Source organism: Suricata suricatta, chromosome 12, assembly GCF_006229205.1.
Source record: "Suricata suricatta isolate VVHF042 chromosome 12, meerkat_22Aug2017_6uvM2_HiC, whole genome shotgun sequence".
Lineage (NCBI taxonomy): Eukaryota > Metazoa > Chordata > Mammalia > Carnivora > Herpestidae > Suricata > Suricata suricatta.
Window position 1 is genome coordinate 101,976,708 of NC_043711.1, and position 20,189 is coordinate 101,996,896.

Below are 20,189 nucleotides of genomic sequence, written 5' to 3' on the forward strand. Positions count from 1 at the left end.
GGTGTGAGGTGGTACCTCAGTGTGGTTTTGATTTGTGTTTCCCTGATGATGAGTGATGTTGAGCATCGTTTCATGTGCCTGTAGGCCATCTGGATGTCCTCTTTGGAGAAGTGTCTGTTCATGTCTTCTGCCCATTTCTTCACCAGGTTATTTGTTTTTTGGGTGTGGAGTTTGGGGAGTTCCTTATAGATTTTGGATACTAGCCCTTTATCTGATATGTCATTTTCAACTATCTTTTCCCATTCTGTCGGTTGCCTATTAGTTTTCTTGATTGTTTCCTTTGCAGTGCAGGAGCTTTTTATCTTGATGAAGTCCCAAGAGTTCAGTTTTGCTTTCATTTCCCTTGCCTTTGGGGCCAGGCTGGTATTGAACACCTCCTTCCACTCTTTGATTCCCTCTTTGTTTTGTGTGCTACTCACTGCAACTGGCAGTGATTTCCCTGCTACTGTTTTTTATTTACTTTTGTTTGTTGGCTTTTCAACTTGTGATAATCTAGGACTCACCAAAATGTTGCAAAAGCGGTAGAAGGTGCTAGCATACCCTTCATCCAGCTCCCCAAATGTTACTATCACACACAGACATAGTTCTAGATCAAAACCAGGACATTAATATTGATACAATGTCATTAACTAATCTCCAAATCCTATGCACGTTTCACCAACTGTCCCATCAGCATCTCATTTTGGGCCCAGGATCCAGTTCTGGGTCTCATCTCCTTTCACCGGAAACTTTTCTTTGGTCTTTGTCTTTCACGACCTTGCTGCTTTTGAAGAGGGCTGGCCAGTATTTTCTGGCATGTTCCTCAACTTGGGGTTGTCTGAAGTTTCTTTGTGATTAAATTCAGCCTCTGCAGTTTGGGTCAGAAGGCCATAGAGGTGACGTCATGTGACTGCAGTGACACAGATGGTGCCATGTCAATCTGTCCCAATCCTGGTGAAGTTCACTTTGATTACTTGCTTAAGGAAGTGGCTACCAAGTTTCTTCACTCTTACTACTTTTCTTTGTAATTAATAATTATCGTAGAGGCAGATGCTTAGAGATAATGTAAATCTCTTGTTTATCATTATCCTTCCCCCTCCACTAATTTTAGGATCTACTGATGACCAGTGATGATTCTTGCCTACAAATTATTACTGTAGTGTTTTCCAAATGGATATTCTCTAGTTCCATCAAACCCTGGGTTTATTGATTGGGGTTGTGTCGTACAGGAGCCCTGTCCGCCTCCCATTTCACTCTTTGTATTAGTGTGAACCTGGATATGTTGATTTTACAGGTCACAATCCATTGCGATCATTATTCATTTTGTCACTGAATTGTCCCTGACTTGGTCATTAGGAGATCCTTCAACTTAGCTCTTGTGTAACTTTCTACATGCCCTTGTCATTTTTGTGAGCACTTCCTCGTTTTCTGGCACTGGAAGATCTTCCAGGCTCATTTTGTACTTTCCTTGCCCTTGGCCTGGAGTCAACCATTTTTCCAAGGAGTCCTGGTTCTTTTTTTTTTGGATGGATGGTGTTTAGAAACCAAGATCTGGGCTCTGAGTGTGCTCATTGCTGCTGGGGTGTCACACAAGTTGCCTCAATTTCCTTTCTTTCTTTTTTCCTTCCTTCCTTCCCTCTTTTTCTTTTCTTTTTCCTTCCTTCCTTCCCTCTTTCCTTCCTCTTTTTCTTTTTCTTTCTTCTTCCCCTTTTTCTTTCCTTCTTTCCCTTTCCTTTCTTTTCCTCTTCTTTTCTTCCTTTCTTCCTTCTACCTTCCCTTCCCTTCCTTTCTCTTCCCTTCCCTTCTTTTCTTTCTTCCTTCCTATCTCTTACTATCTAGTTTGCCTGCTACATGAGAAGAGGTCTTTATCTCTCTTGGTTACTGCTGATTCTTCAACACCTAGGACGATGCCTGATGGATGCCCAATTCATATTTGTTGTTGAGACATGAAAGCACTAAGAACAATGACGGCACATAGTAAATACTCAATAAATGCTAGCTAGAACTGCTCCGTTAGCTGAATGAATGGACCAGTGAGTGACTCATGCAGCATAACACTGAGCACGTGAGCTCCCGGGGCACCACTTCGCCCACCCTTTGGGGTTTCCCCTCCTAAAAATCAGCTGGTGACTTCCCTTACGTGTGTGGCTATTAGGATCAGGCTTGGAATGGAAGCAGAGTAACAGAAGTTGTTGGGCTCACTAACAATCTGGCTAAAGGTTCAACGATGGTGGGTAAGGGAGTTCCCAGTAGGCTGGGGGTCTTGGACGGTCCAAGCAAGATGCGAGGAAAGAGAAGTAGGTGGAGAGTGATTTAGGTGTGAGCATCAAATCTTGATGAGAGCTTCAAGGACACGCTGGATCCAGCATCAAAACCTGATGCCGGGTGCTTTGCTTTAAATCCTTTGTTGTTGTTGTTGGTGGTGGTGGTGGTTGTAGTGGTGGTGGTATGTGTGTGTTTGTTTTAAATGTTTATTTGTTTATTTTTTGAGAGAATGAGTGAGAGGAGGAAAGAGAGAGGGAGAGTGAGAGAGGGAATCCTAAGCAGGCTCTGCACTTGTCAGCTTGGAGCCCAATGTGGGGTTTGAACCCATGAATGTGAGATCAGGACCTGAGCCGAGATCAAGAGTTAGGCACTTAACCGATAGAGCCACCCAGGTTCCCCAAAGCCTTTGCTGAACCTTGGAACCCACCCCAGCCAAACCAGGACCCTGATGTGGTTGTAGACCCCCCAGGGAAGGCTCAGCCTGGCTCCATGGCACTGCTCAATGGAAAGAGAATATGAGCCACAAATGTCAGCCATGCATGTGACTCTACGTTTTCTAGAAGCCACAGTAAAAAGGCTAAAAGGTAACAGATAAATTAATTTTAATAATATTCAGCCCCAGATATTATGTCTTAACATGTAATAAATATGAAAACTATTCGTGAGATATATGCTTTTTTTCCATAAAAGTCTTGGAAGTCAGGTGCATATTTACACTCGTAACACAACTCAGTTTAGAACTGGCTGCCCTTTGGGGGCTTGGGGCCCCACGTGGCTGGCAGCTGCCACATGGGTGGCTTCACTCTAGCTTAAGAATGGACTGTGTCTCTTCCACCTTTGCTGGTACCCAAGGTTTTCCAGCTGGTTTCCAAAGACCACTAATGTTTTTTCTGGGAGAAAAGAGGCATCCCGGTGAGTGGACCGCTAGCCTCCACCCCCTGCTTTAGCCCAAGTAGCCCCCCATTTCTATATTGGGAGGCTAATTGAGATCTGCTTTGGAAAAAAAGTGTTCTCTTGCTTAAAAAAAAAAAAACAAAATTGGAAACCCTCTGGTTTATTTCAAAATCCTCAGCTTGAGGTAATTCACCTAGAATGTTTGGACTTGGAAGCTTACGCACATTTTAAATAAAAATCCCCACCCCCAGACATAAGCTCTCTTGAATAGAGGTGGCCGCTTTTTACAGATGGACGCGTGCTGGGGTGCGAGGGGACACGCTAGCCGCTTCGCCAACGCGCTTCAGAATCCGGCTGCTGGCGACGGCCGCCATCGCCACGTTGCTCCAGCAGAAGATGTGCTTTCCATGAAGTCATTGCACGAGAGGCACGCGGAGTTTCCATTTCAAGTCCCCCCGAGAAGGTCCCGGGCTCCGTCATGCTCTGACAGTGCCAGCACATCGCAGAAATATGAAGACAAACTCTGAATTCCAAGGAGTCTAAGCTTCCCCTCTGGTGCGGATGGCTGGTCTTCAGATCCCTCCTATGTCCCTCATTTGGCCATAATTGAAACTCATCATCCATCTAATCCGAGGCCTTGGTGTTCAAGGCTAAGTGTTGGGGGAGGGGAGGTTGTGGGGGGTGGGAGAGGGGCTTTCTGTTCTTGGGAAACTCAGACACAGCCGTGCCCTGGAAAAAGTACACCTCGCCGCCCACTCCGCCAAAGTGTCCAGGACTCTGAGCCGTGCCCTCCGTCCTCTGCTCGCCGAGCTTGGAGATCTGAAGGTCACCCTGGGGAATCCTGGGGGGCCTGGGGGGCTGGAGAAGCAGGTTCTGAGCAGGTGGGAAGGAAGAGGCATCAGAGTCAGATGTCAGTGTGTCGAAAGGCGAGTGGAGGACACGGTTTGGTGCGTTACTGTTGGCTCAGCCCCCCATGAAGGGTCCCAGGGGCAGGCTGGACCATGGGGTCGGTGGAGAAGGTGGACCTCACCTGGTGCCACTGGAGGGGTGATTGCTTTACGTTTGTGTTTCTAAAATTGAAAACATTTTGTAACGGGCTAGTCGCACAGACCGCCCCCCCCCCCCGGCCTGTGTGGAGCATTTCCTGCTGAGGGAAAAGCCAATGTATAGCTCTAGGGACAGGAAAGGAACCGGGGGTGGGGGTGGGGGGGCCTGGGAAAGGAGTCTGGCCCACCAGGCCTGCCTCACCAGCCAGTGTTTTTTGTTTGTTTGTGTAGGAATGTTCCAGCACAAAAACAGTTTGCCTAGAAACTCCCCCTCGGCCCCCTGATAATGCTAATTACCCCTTGTTCTGGCGGGGCTTCCACCCAGATGAAAACTGGAAAATTCCAGCCAAAGCCCAGCTGTTTCCAAATAGCCAAGGCATTAGGGTGATTGATGGGAGTTGTTGCCTTTTCACCCAGATGTTCTGGTGTCTTAGAGGCCAGGCCTGGGCGGCGCGGCTCTCACGCCCGTGTTCCCAGATCTGCACGTTGCCCCTTGGAGGTTAGGTGTCTAGTCTCTCCCACAGCCAGCCAGCCAGTGCTCCCTGCTGATCCTGGCGGTCCTCCTGGGCCTCGAGGAGCGGGCGTGGGGGCTCCGACAGAGGGGGCGTGGGCTCTCCCAGGGCCCCGGGTGCGCCGAGGCCTGACATCCTTGGTGCCTGCCGTGAGGGTGTAGTTCCCAGTCAGCATCTGCTCAACGGAACGTGTGTCTGGAAGTCTCCCATTGGACGGAACCTTGGTCCACCCTCTTGGCAGAACCTGGAAGCCTTCCTTGCTCCACAGAAGAGGAGTTGGCTGAGATGATCCCAAGGTTTTGACACATTCAATGAGAAAGAAGACGGGTGTGCAATCACGGGGAAGACTCTGGAAGAGTCAAGGAAGAAAGCAAAGTCGGCATCTTGAGGAGCTTAGCTCTTCGTGGGGCCTTGGGAGCTGGTTCTCCATCGCTCTTTCTTGGAGGGGCCAAGAACATTCTTGTCCCACGGGAACATTTAGGTCTTAAAGAGAGAAGGATGGAAACTCATGGTTTCCGTTGACTGTCTTTGGGTCCGAGAGCTGCCGGGAGGTGTGGGGGGTCACGGGGAGCACCCCGGTGTTGGGGGAAGTACACCACTTACTGGGCTGTTCTTGGGAGTCTCCACAAGGGGGCCCTCGTGAGCTTTGGTTGGGGCGGTTGGGCGCCCCGGGTGAAACCTGGTACTGCCTCCTCCAGCGTCCTGCCTCCCCCGGGAGCCCCCCGAGGCTCCCTCGCGCACGCCGACTTGGTGAAGACGGAGCCCATGGAAGGCCAGCGCTGGGCCCCATGTTTCTTCCCACTGGGCATCATTTCTGCCCCCACAGAGAACCTATTTGGAGACCGAAGGGCGCGGGCAATGGAGCCAACCACACTCGCCTCCTTTCGGAGAAGTTTGCAGGCGGAACAAGAACTCTGATTGGAACCACGGGAAAGGGCCTCTAGGAGGCTTTGCAAACAAGGAAACAGAACCTCCTGGTCCTGCAGTCTTTTCCCCAAAGACACGTAATGGGGAGGGCTGGGGGGGGGGGGAGGCTTTGGGTCAGCTCCGACAGGAAGCACGGAGATTTTAAATGCAGGAAAATTATTGTAATTTAACAAATCAATTTTTCTTACATCGCGTTGAGATTAAGTTCGCGGTCTCTTCCGTACATTGAAAATAACGAATTTCCCCAGAGTGCAGTTTTGTGGGAAAACCTCCATCATGTTTCAAAAAACCCATTTTGTTAGGAGTTACCAGATTTTATTTTAAGAGAAATGGTAATATTTAATTATGGCATTATTTTACCGTCCAGAAAAATTAATGTGCTTTCAGAGTTCCAGGAGTCAGTCCGAACCCTGTTTTTAAATTACCATACAAATAGAGTCCCTAAGACGCAAACATTGGCATTAGTGTTGCAGACAAGGTCCAGGAAAATGCGCTGGCTTCCTAATGTTAAATAAACAGGCTTGTGATTCTTGCCTTCCCCTGCGACCCAGAATGGGGGGCCGGCTCCCCTCTGGGGGGGCACCCGGGCTCACAGAGGGAACGCGGCCGTGCGGATTGGACGGACACAGAGGATCATCATCTACGTCTCTGGAACCATCCAGGGACTAAGCCCACATTTCTGCAAAGCCCAGTCCCGCTAACGCCTTTGGGATGGGAACTTGACCACCCCATCTCCCAGATGGAGAAACAGAGGCTCAGGAGAGGAGCGTCCAGTGTCCAGCTTCAGGCACACAAGTCGGTGGGTGGAAAGGCCCAATCTCCAAACCAGGTCTGTCCCCTGTGAACCCCAGTCTCCTTCCACCGACACACAGCCCTGGGCTTTGCTCAACACTTATCAAGCACCTACTGTGTGCCTGGCCCCAGGTGGAAAGACGCTTCGACGAGGGCTCAGGGTCTGGTGGCCCGAGCTAGGGCAACAGAACCTTGGAGAAGTTCTGCGCAAGGACGCTGACCCAGTTTGCCGAAGGCAGGAACAAGGAGGGGCCCCCAGGAGGGGCCTCACCGCCTACACGCTCCTTGAGAGTCGCTGGCAGGTGGACGAGGGCCGGACGGGCACCGGGCGGAGGCAGTGAAGGCGGGAGGTGGGAGCCAGCTCGGGGGAGCCGGGATCTGCCCGGCGGCGGGCGGGCCCAGGCGAGGGCTGGCACGGCGAGAGCAGGGCAGCAGCTGTGCGGAGGCCCTCGCAGCCACTTGAGGGTCTGGAGTGTCCTTCAAACAGAAGGAGCCGTGTGCGGGGCGGAGGGCGGCTGGCGTTTTGGAAGGCAGCGCTGCGCCTTCCCGGGCGACACCGGCCGTGACTCCCGCGGAACATGATGGACACCTCACGTCTGATTAGCTCCGTGTCTGTTTTGATTTGGCTCAGTAACTGAGGCATCAGGCTTGGGGTTTTGTTAGCATGAGCCTAAAGTATACAGGGGTGGCTTGGGTTTTTTTTTTTTCCACTAAGTGAAAACGGGTTAGTTACTTTAGAGAGACAGAGAGAGAGATGTCAACGCAGTTATAAAACAGTAGTGATCAGAGGTGGCCAAATTGCCATGGTGGCAGTTGGGGACCAATGCTCCTAGGCCTCCTGACTTGTGTGAAGGATGATCTAGTGGGGGGGGGGCGGGAAGGAAGGGCTTGAACCTGTGAGAGCCCCCCTCACATCCCTGGCGCGGAGGCCGGGGTGGGGAGGGGGCGGGGCGTGTGGAAGCCAGCCTGGCCCCGTTGAGCCGTGGGGCGGGGGCAGAGAGCAGAGGCGCCTTGGGCCTGTGCGTTCTCCGCCCGAGGCTGGGTGGGGGGCGCTGGGTGCTGCGCCATCTCCCAGACGGAGAGCTGGGGAGTTTCCTCTCTGGGGTTTGCTGTTTGGGGAGCTGATGTAGGCAGCAGCCGTGATGGCCCCCTCCCCCACCCCCACCCCCGGGCGATGCGTGCACCAGCTGCTGGCCGCTGGCGAGGGCAGAGGGTGGAAGTTGGCCAGAGGCAGAATCCCAAGGAAAAAGCAGCCCCAAGGGAAGGGCCAGGGAGGGCCCGAGGAGGGCCACTCGAAGAGGATCAGAAGGACTGGGAGCTGGCTGTTCACAAGTAGGGTTGCAGACAAAATGCAAGGGGCACACTGAGCGTTGATTTCCAGACCCATTCCAAAAAAACGTGTTAGTGTGGGTGTATCTCAAATACTGCGTGGGTAAGTGTAGGCGTTCGGAGAAGAGGCAAAACCAGAGGGGTAGGGAGATTGTGTTTTATGGCTTAATTATTATTTTTATATAAGATCTCTTATGCCGTACACAGGGCAAGAAAGAAATGAATCAGAAGATACAGTAAAACATGAAGGTGATATTAAAGCTCCCTCCCATGCACCTCGCCCACAGTGAAGTGCTGTTGACCTGCTGGCACACGTTGCCCTGCAGCTTCTGGAGTCTGGGATGCAGGGGGGAGGGAGAGAGAGAGGGGAGAGAACACAGGGACTCGGGTGCCCTCTGACCTGGCATCTCCACACCGATGCCCGGCTCTTGGCAGGCACACAATGCATTTTTGTTGAATGAATGGATAAATCTTCCTCGACTTTTCTTCTTTTATACACACACGCACACATTTACTCTGTTATTGTTCACAAAAAAAATGGGATCATTTCATGCATATTATTTGAAGTCTATGTTTTTATCTTAATAATAGATTTTGGAGGCCTTTGGGGAAGGTTGGCTCCTTGGGACCGGAGGGACTAAGGATTATTCAGTCTTCCAGGGAGGAACCAGTGGAAATGATAAAGTTACAGGGAGATGCAGTAACCGTGAGGAGCAGGTGCCCTAATCATGAAGAGCCCAATAAAAACAGGCTACACCATTCAAACAAAAGCAATGCCTGGCTTGCAGTGGAATTTTCAAAATGTATAAAAAAGGGAGAAAATGAAAAGCGAAAGTCGCTTTTTCTACCCCGAAGCCCCACTTACTTTCTCCAATGTGCATCACTTTAAGTCACGTGTGTACCTCCCAGAAAACGGTTTCCTGCCGATCTCTGCATATAAATGCATATGTTTTTTATTTGGCCATTAAGGTTTTTTTTTATGGACGCAATCTTTCTGTACACATTGTTCTGCATTTTGCTTTTTACAGTTGAGTTATCAGGGATTGCTTTCTACCTTAGATGTGTCTCTTTGTGGAAAACAAAACAGTGCTCCATGAGGGAGATGAATCTTCATTTCCCAAACCAGTCTTCCCAGACAGTCATTCAGACCGTGGTCAGTTTTCTTGGGTTGGGTTCGTTTGTTGCGATTACTACATAATACAGCAATATCTTGGACATCCTTTTAACATTTTAACATATTTTGGCATACATTTTGTATGTGTCCTTTGGAGAAATTCCTAACAAAAAGATTGCATGCTTAACATTTTGATTTTTTTAATGTTTTATTTATTTTTGATACAGAGACAGACACAGCATGAGAGGGGAAGGGGCAGAGAGAGAAGGAGACACAGAACCGGAAGCAGGCTCCAGGCTCTGAGCTAGCTGTCAGCACAGAGCCTGATGCGGGGCTGGAACCCACGAACGTGAGATCTGACCTGAGCCGAAGTCGGAGGCTCAACCGACTGAGCCACCCAGGCACCCCGCATGCTTAACATTTTGATAGGTCTGACTAAGTTGTCCTCCAAAAATGCTGTTTCAGGTTAGCCTCCCCCAATGGTATATGAGAGTATTCGTGTCCTTTTACCTTTTGGCCACACTGGATATGATCACACTTCTCACTTTCTGCTCTCTAACATCTGAACGGTGGCAGAGAAATTACAAGCTAACGAGAGTGTGCGGCCACGCACACATCTCTGTGCCTGGAAGCAGGCGAGGGACACACATTAAGCAGCAGACGCTCCACTGACTTGGATTCATACCGTTCTGTTGATTTTCACTGATCCCACCCTGGGTCAGACCACCGCCGTCTCTCACCTGAAAGAGTGACCGTTGCCTCTCAGTGTTTCCCCAGCATCCACGCAGCGCCCCCCACGCCCCACCCCATGAAACAGCAGGTGTGATCTTTAGAGATGGAAATCAGCATCCCATTTCTGCTGGGCGGCTCGCAGAATATCGCAAGGACCCCTTCACGACGCACAACGAGATTTGATGTAAAGTGTGATTCTGTAGAGTGTGGGGAAGCCTCTGAGATCCCTGGCCCCGAACGTGAGCTGGAGTGGGACCCGCAGAGACCCTCCTGGGGGCAAATGTCATTGTTAGCATTGCTGGCGGTTAAGGATCAAGGTGTGAACCACATTTCTGGGGAAGCATTGGCTCCTGGGAGAAACAAATATGAATGTTTTCTTGAGAAAGGCATGGTCATTTCCCCCTCCAAGATTTTCCATGGATTAGACCAAACACATATGAGTCCCCAATTAAAGGTCACTAAATATGTAAGTAAACCACTCACTATGGAGTAAGAGTTAGCAGAAACAAAAATCTTACATCCCCGGAGCATCAGATATTGGAATTACCATCACAGAAAAAAGAAAAGCATGTATGAAATGTTCAATAAAATTTTGAATTAAAAAAATGAACGTGGAGCAAATAACCATTTCAGTAAAATCCATCAACTAAACTTAAATTTGGAAAATAATGGAGTGGATGCCCTTACTTTTAGGCTGTATAAAAATAGTTTCAGAACTACTGTTGCTAAGAGACATAGTTTTGTTTCAGTTCTGATGGTAGGCTGTTTCAATGTTCACTTCTAAGTTGTCTTGTCATTGAGACTGTATTTGATCACAAAAACCCAATGTTTATTACAGACGCATCTGTATCAGCAATTAAGAAATAAATGAGTAAAGGTGATACTACAGGAGAAGGTTAAGCTCATATAACCTGCACTGGAAATCTGTTCATGAGCTTGCTTCCAAAAGGACAGTAGAACTCAGTCTGAGTATGATCTATGACAGATTGATTTCAGTCACAAATATACCAAGTACTATTTTCTCACAAAGCAATATGCTAAGTAGTGCTGGAAATACCAAGTTATGGCCGAGTTCTTGCATTTAGGGTCTTCATCAAAATAAATAATATTTACTAAGCAAAAAAAAAAAAAAGAGAGAATAACAAACATGAACCTATAAAAAATGGCCAAGCAGATTTGAAAAAAGAACCAAATAGAACATTAAGAAACAAAAAAAATAATTATTAATATGAAAACTTAGTGTCTGGATCAAGGAGCAGGTTAGACACAGTTGAAAAGGGCATTCATGAACTGGAAAATAGATGAAAAGAAATTACCCAAAATTTGGGAAATGAAGAGAGGGGGCTGAAAACTAAGAGAAAAGGGTTGGAAGGCATAGCAGTTATATGGAGAAAGTCTAATGTCTCCTAGAAGGAGAAAAAAAGGAAGGGTAGCGGAGAAACAATAGATGAAGAAAAAATGTCTGATAATTTTCTGGAGACCAAAAAAAGACCCCCCACCACTGGTCCCAAGAAGAACAGTGAGCACCAAACAAAATCAGTAAAAACAAACTAACCCTTGGCCCCGTAGAACACTAAAGGTAAAAAAAAAAAGAGAGAGAGAGAGAGACAAAGAGAGAGTAAGAGAGAAAGGAACTCTTGGCTTAGAATTGTGTCCCCAGCCAAATAACCTTTCAAGAACAAGGATTAAGTAAAGGCATTTTCAGAGAAACAGTGCTGAGTTGGGTACCAAGAGTACCGCTACACTAATGACCTTTTATACCAAGGAATCGAAGAGGCAGTGTCTGGCTTCTAAGAAGATTTCACGAGCCAAGAATTTGAAAATGTTGTAAATTGAAACCACCACCACCATCACCACCACCACAGATAAACTGATAGTCTCTCATTTTGTGGGGTCAAAAAAAAAAAGACATGATTAAAATACTAGAAAATAATAGTCTGTGATTTTTGAAGAGGAATATTTAGACCAATGTTCTAAATTCTTTGCGTTATCAGGAAAAGCATGAAGATAGAAGTGGAGGGTGAAGATATCAAGGTGTTCTAATTTCCGAAATAGCCACGAACATTACGGAAGTATTGTATACACTTCCAAGCCAGAAGAAAGGAAAAAAAACCCTAGTGGGAATAAACACAACTCAACTAATCTTTTAAATATATAGATGTCACCTCTATGACACACAAACATTATCCTGCATATACATATGCATACATATATCTATGACATATATGACAAGAAAGGAGGAAGAATGCATAAAGCACAATTTGCAGAAAATAAGAAGATGATAGAAACAAACCTGATTTACTTGTCAGTTAGAAGACTTTATCAAATTGGATTTTCAGGACTTCTGCTCTAGGTTATTTACATACTCAAAGCCTAAGAACACGAAAAGGTTGAAAGTAAAGTGATTGAAGGCTACTTATTTACTAATACTAAATAAAAGGAAACTGACGTCAGATAAAGCAGGATATACCATAAAAAGCATTATTAAGGATAGAGGTCACTCCATAGATGGTCCAATTTGCCAGAAAGATATTGAAATAGCATCGAAATATACAGAGCAAACATCGCTCTAGACATAGGGGGCTAGTGATGAGCCATCATCCTGGTGAAAGATTATAACACAATGTTTTCAGTTATTTATCGGTCAAGCAAAGTCAGTAATGATGCAGAAGGTTTAAAAACACAATGAACAAATCTAACTCATTTTATATATGTGTGTTGGGTGAGTGTCTGTACAAGACTGTGCTCAACCACGAAAGGATGCCCTTTCCAAGCATGTGGACAATACTCACAAACACCGACCCTGCGCGAAGTCATGGATTAAGTCTTAACAAATTCAAAGAATTGGTGCCATACAGGCCACTTACTGATCACAATGATCTGACTAAATTAAGTCAGAAATAAAAACATTTTAAAAAATCCTATGTGTTTGGAAGTTACAAACACTTTTAAAACACCCAGGCATGAATGAATAAATCAAAATAAATAAAAGCTTAAAAAAAATACAGAACTTACAGCTAAGTGAAAGTTGAAAATAATACATACCAAAACTTGTAGAATGCCCAGAAAGCAAGACTTTGAGGTAAGCTTATAAACTTATAAACATATTTAAAAGAAGAATGCTGAAAATTAAAGATACTTATCCAACCAAAAAGTTGGGACAAGACGCCTGGAGGGCTCAGTTGGTTGGGCATCTAACTCATGGTTTTGGCTCAGGTCATGATCTTGAGGTTCGTGTGTTCAAGACCCACCTTGGGCTCCGTGCTGACAATGTGGAGCCTGCTTAAGATCTTCTTCCTCTGTCTCTGCCTCTCCCCTGCTCACTCGCAAGTGCTCTCTCTCACTCTCTCTCTCTCTCTCTCTCTCAAAAATAAACTTAAAAAAAAACTTTTTTAAAGGTAGAGCATGGAAAACAGCAAGCCCAAATAAGGTCAAAGGAAAGAGATAGTAAGGAGGAAATGCAGATATTAAGAAAAAAAACCAGAGAATTAAACAAGGCCCAGATTGATTCTCTGAAATCCTTAATAAATTAGGTAAATCTTCAGTAAGACTTACCAAGAAAAGAAAGAAAAGAAAGGAACCGTGAGTGAGGGGGAGAGAAGAGAAATAAAATCAGGAACGAAAGGGGGCAGAACTACAGATGGAGCAGAGAGATTTTTTAAAAAGAAGCTTATGGGTCGTTGTATGTAACTGCTGCCTAAGGGGTTGCGTAGCTGAGGAATTGAGCAGTAATTTGAAATATCCCAGTTTGCCAAGAAACAGAACACAAAACAACACAAAACACACACACACACACAAACCCCAGGCCAGAATGTGCTTACAGGAGTTCTGCTAAACTGTAACGAAACCGTTCATTCCAATTTTACTCAAACTCTTCAAAAGGTAGAAAACGAGGGAGCAAATCTCTCCTCCTACCGGAGTCCTTTTTACCTAGGACAGGGCCTGGAGTTCCTCCTCAGAACGAACGTGCAGATGTATACAGAAGTAAAATAAAAGTAACTCTTGGGGCGCCTGGGGGGCTCAGTCAGTTAGGCGTCGACTTCAGCTCAGGTCATGATCTCACGGTTCGTGGGTTCGAGCCCTGTGTCGGGCTCTGTGCTGACAGTTCGGACCCTGGAGCTGCTTCCAATTGGGTGTCTCCCTCTCTCTCTGCCCCTCCCCTGCTCATGCTCTGTCTCTGTCTCTCAAAAATAAATAAATGTTAAAAAAAATTTTTTTTAAGTAACTCTTGATTTAGAAGGAGACACATATCACAAGAAAAGACAAATGTGAGGACGCTAACAGGTGCCACAAACCTAACGACACGTGCGAAAACGGCACAGTGTCCTGACTGACTGATCAACGGCTCAACCCTTGCATGGCCTTCTGCCAACATTTTTGGGGCCGTAGAGCCTTTGATCACCTCTTCCTATGACGAGGATTCTGTACTTTTATCTTCTATGGCAAGAGTAGAAAGGCCATCCGGGCTTTCTTCTGCCCATGTTGACTAAAAATATCTTTGGTTATTGATCACTTAGACACTCTTTAATTTAATTTAATTTTTTTTGGCTCACAAGCTCACTGTTCTATGTCCTATGTTTCAGAGGGTGTTCTCAGTGTTTGGGAAATCTCTACCGAATTTCTTCCACATAGGAGCCAAATGATGGGCAGTAACGTCCCGTCTGCTGGCTGTGGCTCCCTGTGTTTCGCGTCTTGCATCTCCACCACCCACACGGCGGACATGACTGGTGCCAGAGGACAAATCCAAACACACCTTCCTTCATGACCATGACGGCAGCTCCCACTACCCCCCCAGGGGCGAGTGTTCCAGAAGCCAGTCCCGCCCCAGCTCAGGTAGCACTAACTTAACAATACCGGAAGTGGCTGCAAAGCCCATGAAAGGATTCCCAGCGCCACTTCTGCTCAAGGACCCTCCAGATGCCTGTGCTGCTCCAACACTTTACAGCAGGAGGCAGGATGGCAGGGGGTCAGGGTGGAAAGAGCCAGCTCGGAGCAGACAGGGCCTCTCTCCTAACTGGATGATGTTAAGTGGCTTCCATTTTCAAAGTCAGTGAAAGCTGATGTCTGTAAGAACTCGTTGCTGGGGTTCCGCCCCCACTCCAGGTTTTGGAAAGGACCCTCACGAGAGAGAGACCCTGAAGCCTTTTGAAGACAGTGTGAGGAAAGAAAACTAAGGACCGAGTGAGAAAGGAAAGTTATAGGACAATCTCTTTATAGACAAGGTTGCAAAAGTCCCAAATAAAATATTAGCAAATGGGAAAGATCATGCATCGTGTCCATGTTGGGTCAGTCCCAATAATGCAAAACACATTTTATATTAGAAAAATCGATAAATGTCACTCACCACATTCACAGATTAAAAGAGAAAAACCATATGATCTGCTACTCACAGATGTAGAAAAGCATTTGATAAAATTCTACACCCATTCATAATTTTAAAAATCTTATCAAAAGAGGGGCGTCTGGGTGGCTCAGTCAGTAGGGCATCCCACTTTGGCCCAGGTCATGATCTCACAGTTCGTATGTTCAGGTGCCGCATCAGGCTCTGTGCTGACAGCTCAGAGCCTGGAGCCTGCTTCGGATTCTGTGTCTCCCTCTCTCTCTGACCCTTCCCCGCTCACACTCTGTCTCTCTCTCTGCCTCAAAAATGAATAAACATTAAAAAAAATTTTTTTTAATTTATCAAAAGAGAAATAATTTTGAAATATCCTTATGCTGATTAAGGGTATTAGTAAAATCCGTACGTTAAGTGAAATAATTTTTTAAGTTTATTTCTGAGACACAGACAAAGTGTGAGTGGGGGAGGGGCAGAGAGAGAGAAGGAGACACAGAATCCGAAGCAGGCTCCAAACTCCGAGCTGTCAGCACACAGCCTGATGTGGGGCTTGAACCCACGAACCGTGAGATCATGACCTGAGCTGAAGTTTGACGCTTAACCAACTGAGTCCCACCCAGATGCCCCTAAATGATATTTCTTCATGGTGAAATACTGAACTTTTAGGATCAGGGATAAGAAAAGATCCCACCATCACAGCGGATGCCAGTCACTGTTAATGCTTACTGAAGATCCTAGCAGTATGGGAAAAAGGCATAAGAATTAGAAAAGAAATAAAACTATCACCATTTGCAGAAGGTACACTTATCTTTGTTCAGCACTCAACATCTACAGAAAAATGGAAACAAGAAGAGTGTTTAGCAAGATGGCTGGATAAAAGAAATCAATCCAAAAAAATCAATTACATTCTGTAACAGCAACAAATAGTTGGGGGGGAAACACCATTTACAGTAGTGGTAAAAAGTATAAGGTACCCAGGAATAAATCTTATAAAGGTAAACAAAACGTTTTTGGAGAAAATTACCCAAATGTACTAAAAGACCAGATAGGAAAAATGAAGTGATGTATTCGCAGATAGAAAATATCAAGAGACATCTATTCTCTTCTGGTCCATAAACCTAATGGATTCCGGTCAAAAATCACAACAAGCTTTTTTGTTAAGGACCTTGACAAGATGGCTATAAGATTTATATTGAAGAAAAATAGGCTATGGGGGCATTCTGTATCAGAGATCAAGATTTATGAAAACTTCAATAATTATAACATTGTATATCTGTGCAGGGATAAAGCGATCAATAGAATCGAGAACCCAGCTACTGGCCCGTGAACTTTGTAAGTTTGCCATACCAGGGGGTTGCTGATCCGCGGGAGAGGGACGTCCTTTCAAAAACCAGGCCCAGGACAGCTGGGTTCCGCCAGCAAATAGAGAGATTGGGTCCTATACCCCCAAGTCAATTTCCAGTGGATTAAAGGTAAATGCAAAATGCTAAAACCTTTAGAAGAAAATGTGAAAGAATATGTTCAAGACCTCAACATAGCAAAGGATTTCTTTCTTTTTTTAAAAATTTATTTATTTTTGAGAGACAGAGCATGAGCAGGGGAGAGGCAGAGAGAGAGGGAAACACAGAATCCGAAGCAGGCTCCAGGCTCTGAGCTGTCAGCACAGAGCCGGACTCGGGGTTCGAACCCATGAACCGTGAGATCATGACCTGAGCCAAAGTCCGACACTCAACCAACTGAGCCCCCCTGGCGCCCCACGGATTTCCTAAACAAAATGCAGAGAATGTTAATGCTGAAAGACAAGCTGATAATGCTACATTAAAATTAGGAACTTCTGTTGCTCAAAAGACACCACGCAGAGAATGAGAAGAAAAGCCACTAACCAGGAGAAGAGAATTTGCCATGCAATCAACAGCCAAGGATTAGTATACGGAACATGTAAAGAAGTCCTACAAATCTTAAGGAAAAGACAAACAATACAACAGAAAAACAGGCCCAAGACACAAGCCAGTATTTCACAGAAGAGGAAACACAATAGTAAATAAAGCTATGTAGAAACGTTCAACCCCATTAGTAGTCAGGGCCATGCAAATTAAGATGCAACAAAGTAACATTTCATCCTCATTAGATTAGCAAAAACGACGCGTTCCACAGCAAACGCAGGTGAAGGTTGGTGGGGACCCCGTCGGTGGGAGCGTGAATTGGGATAATTACTTTGTAGAGCAGCTCTTGTAAAAACTTCGTAAGAGTTGACCAAGTAAGAGCATGAGCTTACAAACGTTTTCTGTGAGTCACAGTCAGAGATGTGTCCAACGTCAACCCCCACCGCGCACGCCGCCCGTGCGCATGCGTGCGCGTGCGCGGGGCGGAAATAGCGTATTTAGGGAAGAATCCTGGCCGTCGCTGAGAGATGTCACTCGGTAGCATTCTCTTCTCTTCCCCTGAAGGAAGCGCACCCGCGGGGCCCCACGAAGTCACCCGTCATCCCACTCGGGTCGCGAATACAGGACTGTTGCTAACACACTTGCGCTAAAGCCGGAAACAAGGGAATGTTTGTGGAACAAAGAACCGAAGAGTCAGTTGTAGCACGCGGCACACTGGAACATTATCCAGCAGTGAAAACCGGGTGTGAACTGTGGCCACACCCAACAGCACCCGCGCGTGGTGGAAAGAGAACATGGAGGGGCCCAAGGAGGTGCAGAAGAATGGATGCGGCCTGCGGTAACACTGCGCTCAAGAGCAAGCCTGGCTCACAGTCTACACTCGGGGCGCCCATGCCCTGAAGAGGTGGGGACGGATAAACACAGGGAAGGGAAGGGGAGCGGACAGGTGGATAAGGAGGTTCCGGGTTGTCGTGTGAGAGGTGGGCTCAGAGGGGCTCACTTTACGTCCCATTTCAGAGGACCCGGAGTTTCGCTGGTAACAAGCGCTAGGTCCTAGAAACGTCCAAGTGATCAGGTCGCTCTGCTGTTTAATATTCTTCCTGTTTATAAATCCTGCAAAACCCGACCTCAGCCTGGGTTTGCTCTCGTCATTTTCTCCTGGCGCCCTGGTGTCACACTGACCTCCCGTCAATATTTTCTGGCACCGGGCGTGAGGGGCTGAGTGTCTGTGCCCCGCCCAAGGTCATTGTTGAGGCACTGTGATGGCCCGCAGTGTGGTGGCATTTGGAGGCGGGGCCTTTGGGAGATAATAATAGATTGAGACGTAGTCAGGGAAGTGGGGTCCCCATGGTGGGATTCGTTCTGGGTAAATCAGAAGGGGGGCCCTCACCAGACTGAGAACTTGTTGGCACCTGTGATCTTGGGCCTCCGAGGCCCCCAAACTGAGGACAACATGCTCAAGCATCTGTCTGTGGGGTCTGCCTCAGCAGCCTGAGACGCCCAGCCTGTAATCACCCTGGGGCCTTTGAACTTGGCACTGCCCCAGGGATGCTCTTTTTGGATCTTCCGGCTCATTCTCATCCTTCAGCTCAAGTGTTCCCTCTTTGGTGGGAGCTTACCCATGACCCTATCTTGAGCTGGGCCTTCTGGTGCCCCCTAGAGCCTGTCGCGCCCCCTCTGCCCCCCCCCCCGACCTATAGGGAACAATACTGGTCACCACCTTCCCAGCACTGACCACTGCTAGTGCAGGTCAAGGCACCTGTCGATCACAGGCCCCTGCAGCTGACTGTGAGCTCAGGGAGGGCCAGGGGGGCCTCTGTCTTGCTGACATTGTCATCTGCCAGGCCTGGTGCCCTATCCACCCGGGTCTCACAGCAAACACTGGCCGCCGGAACCTGCTACCTGATTTGTGGGGCTCAGAGCCTATTGAAAAAGCAGGGCCCACGTTCAGAGCCTGCAGAATTTCAGGATGCTGATGGCAGAGCGCTAAACCCAGCTTGAGGCCCCTCTCAGCCCCGGGGGCCCCGTGCGGCCAGGGCCGGCCGAGAAATGCAGACGGACAGAGCCTTCACACAACAGCACCGGGCCTCCGAGTCCCCCGTGAGCGTGCATGAACCCCCTGCTGAAGGCAGGCTTCTCCTGGGGGGGGCAGGTGGGGCCTCGCTGCATCCTGACCCCTGGCATACACCTGTCCCTTAAAGGCAAGGACCATGGCTGTAGGGCCGGGTGGCCGGAGCCCAGGCTGGGCCGGACGAAGCTGGCCTGGAATCCAGCATCTGTGGCTTTGGGTGAGATGCGGATGCGTCACCCCAGGCGCCTCAGTGTCCTCATCTGTTCCGTGGGATCAGAAGCTGGCTGCGCGGGACCACGGGACACAGGCGGGCAAGCAGGTGCTGGCTCCGTGCACTCGGCCGGCTCCACAGGGGGGCCGGGCCCCGGCCCCCAGGTCACTGCCTGCGAGACTGTGGGCCCTTGCCCCTCCCCACACCCGTTTCCTCATCCGCAGGCCGGGGGGGGGGGGGGTGCTGACGCGGCCACACCACTCATTCCTGAGCCGGGACTGAGGACGGTGACCAGGCGGCCCAGAGCTCTCACTCCTCACGACTGTTTTATGAGCGGGAGAGGGCAAGGGGCATCTCTATGCAGTCCCGCTTTCCCCCTAGGTTAATGAGTTCAGGTTGGTTTACTGAATCTGAAAAGAAGTTTTAGCGGATGCAATTACTGCTTTTATTTAGCAATAGCCTGCGCCGAGCCCCGGGTCAGGCAGGGGAGGGACACGAAGAGGCATAAAACACGGAAGTGGCGCCGGAGGGGCTCACGGCGCTGCCCGGAGCTGGGGGGGGGGGGGCTGTGCCCTGCTGGCCACGCCTCCCGGCGGGGCGGGGGGAGCTCACATGCAGGTGGCGCCGGGCGCCTCCGATGGCCCGTCCTGCCCGCAGGTGCTCAAGGGGACGGACGTGGCTCAAGAATGCCCATGAGTACGATACAGTGAGGCCTCCTGACGCGGTCAAGATCAAGGGCTCCTCCGCAAGGACCGGCATGTGTTTTTCCAACCACAGATTGTATAAAACCTAAATACAGATTCAGCGTTTCCTTTTTCCCTCCTTTATTCTCTCTCTCTCTCTCTCTCTCTCTCTCTCTCTCTCTTTTTAGAGATATATAGAGAGAGCACTTTTGGGAGGAGGGCAGGGGGAAAAGAGAGAGAGAGAGAGAGAGAGAGAGAGAGAGAGAGAGAGAGAGAGAGAGAATCTCAGGCAGGCCCTCGCTCGCTCAGCACAGAGCCTGACTCCAGGCTCGAGCCCATGACCCTGGGGTCACAGCCTGAGCTGAAATCAAGAATCGGACCCTCCACCGACTGAGCCACCCAGGTGCCCTGAGATT

At 48.2% G+C, this 20,189-nt stretch overlaps 1 protein-coding gene and 2 long non-coding RNA genes across 3 annotated transcripts in view; 2 read left to right on the top strand and 1 right to left on the bottom strand.

The window, feature by feature from the left end:
- LOC115274574 (protein APCDD1-like) overlaps positions 1-3,512 on the bottom strand; it is an 18,777-nt gene extending 15,265 nt beyond the window's left edge. The window contains exon 1 of the mRNA XM_029917980.1: positions 3,427-3,512. Coding sequence (XP_029773840.1) covers positions 3,427-3,512 — 86 coding nt within the window. The remainder of the gene's footprint in view (positions 1-3,426) is intronic.
- Positions 3,513-17,251: 13,739 nt separating this feature from the next.
- Positions 17,252-17,934, top strand: LOC115275436. The gene is made up of 2 exons (XR_003901563.1): positions 17,252-17,712; positions 17,826-17,934. It is a non-coding gene; the product is annotated as an uncharacterized LOC115275436 (long non-coding RNA).
- A 730-nt stretch (positions 17,935-18,664) lies between these two features.
- On the top strand, positions 18,665-19,890 carry LOC115275482. The gene is made up of 3 exons (XR_003901580.1): positions 18,665-18,908; positions 19,010-19,198; positions 19,748-19,890. It is a non-coding gene; the product is annotated as an uncharacterized LOC115275482 (long non-coding RNA).
- Positions 19,891-20,189: the final 299 nt, after the last annotated feature.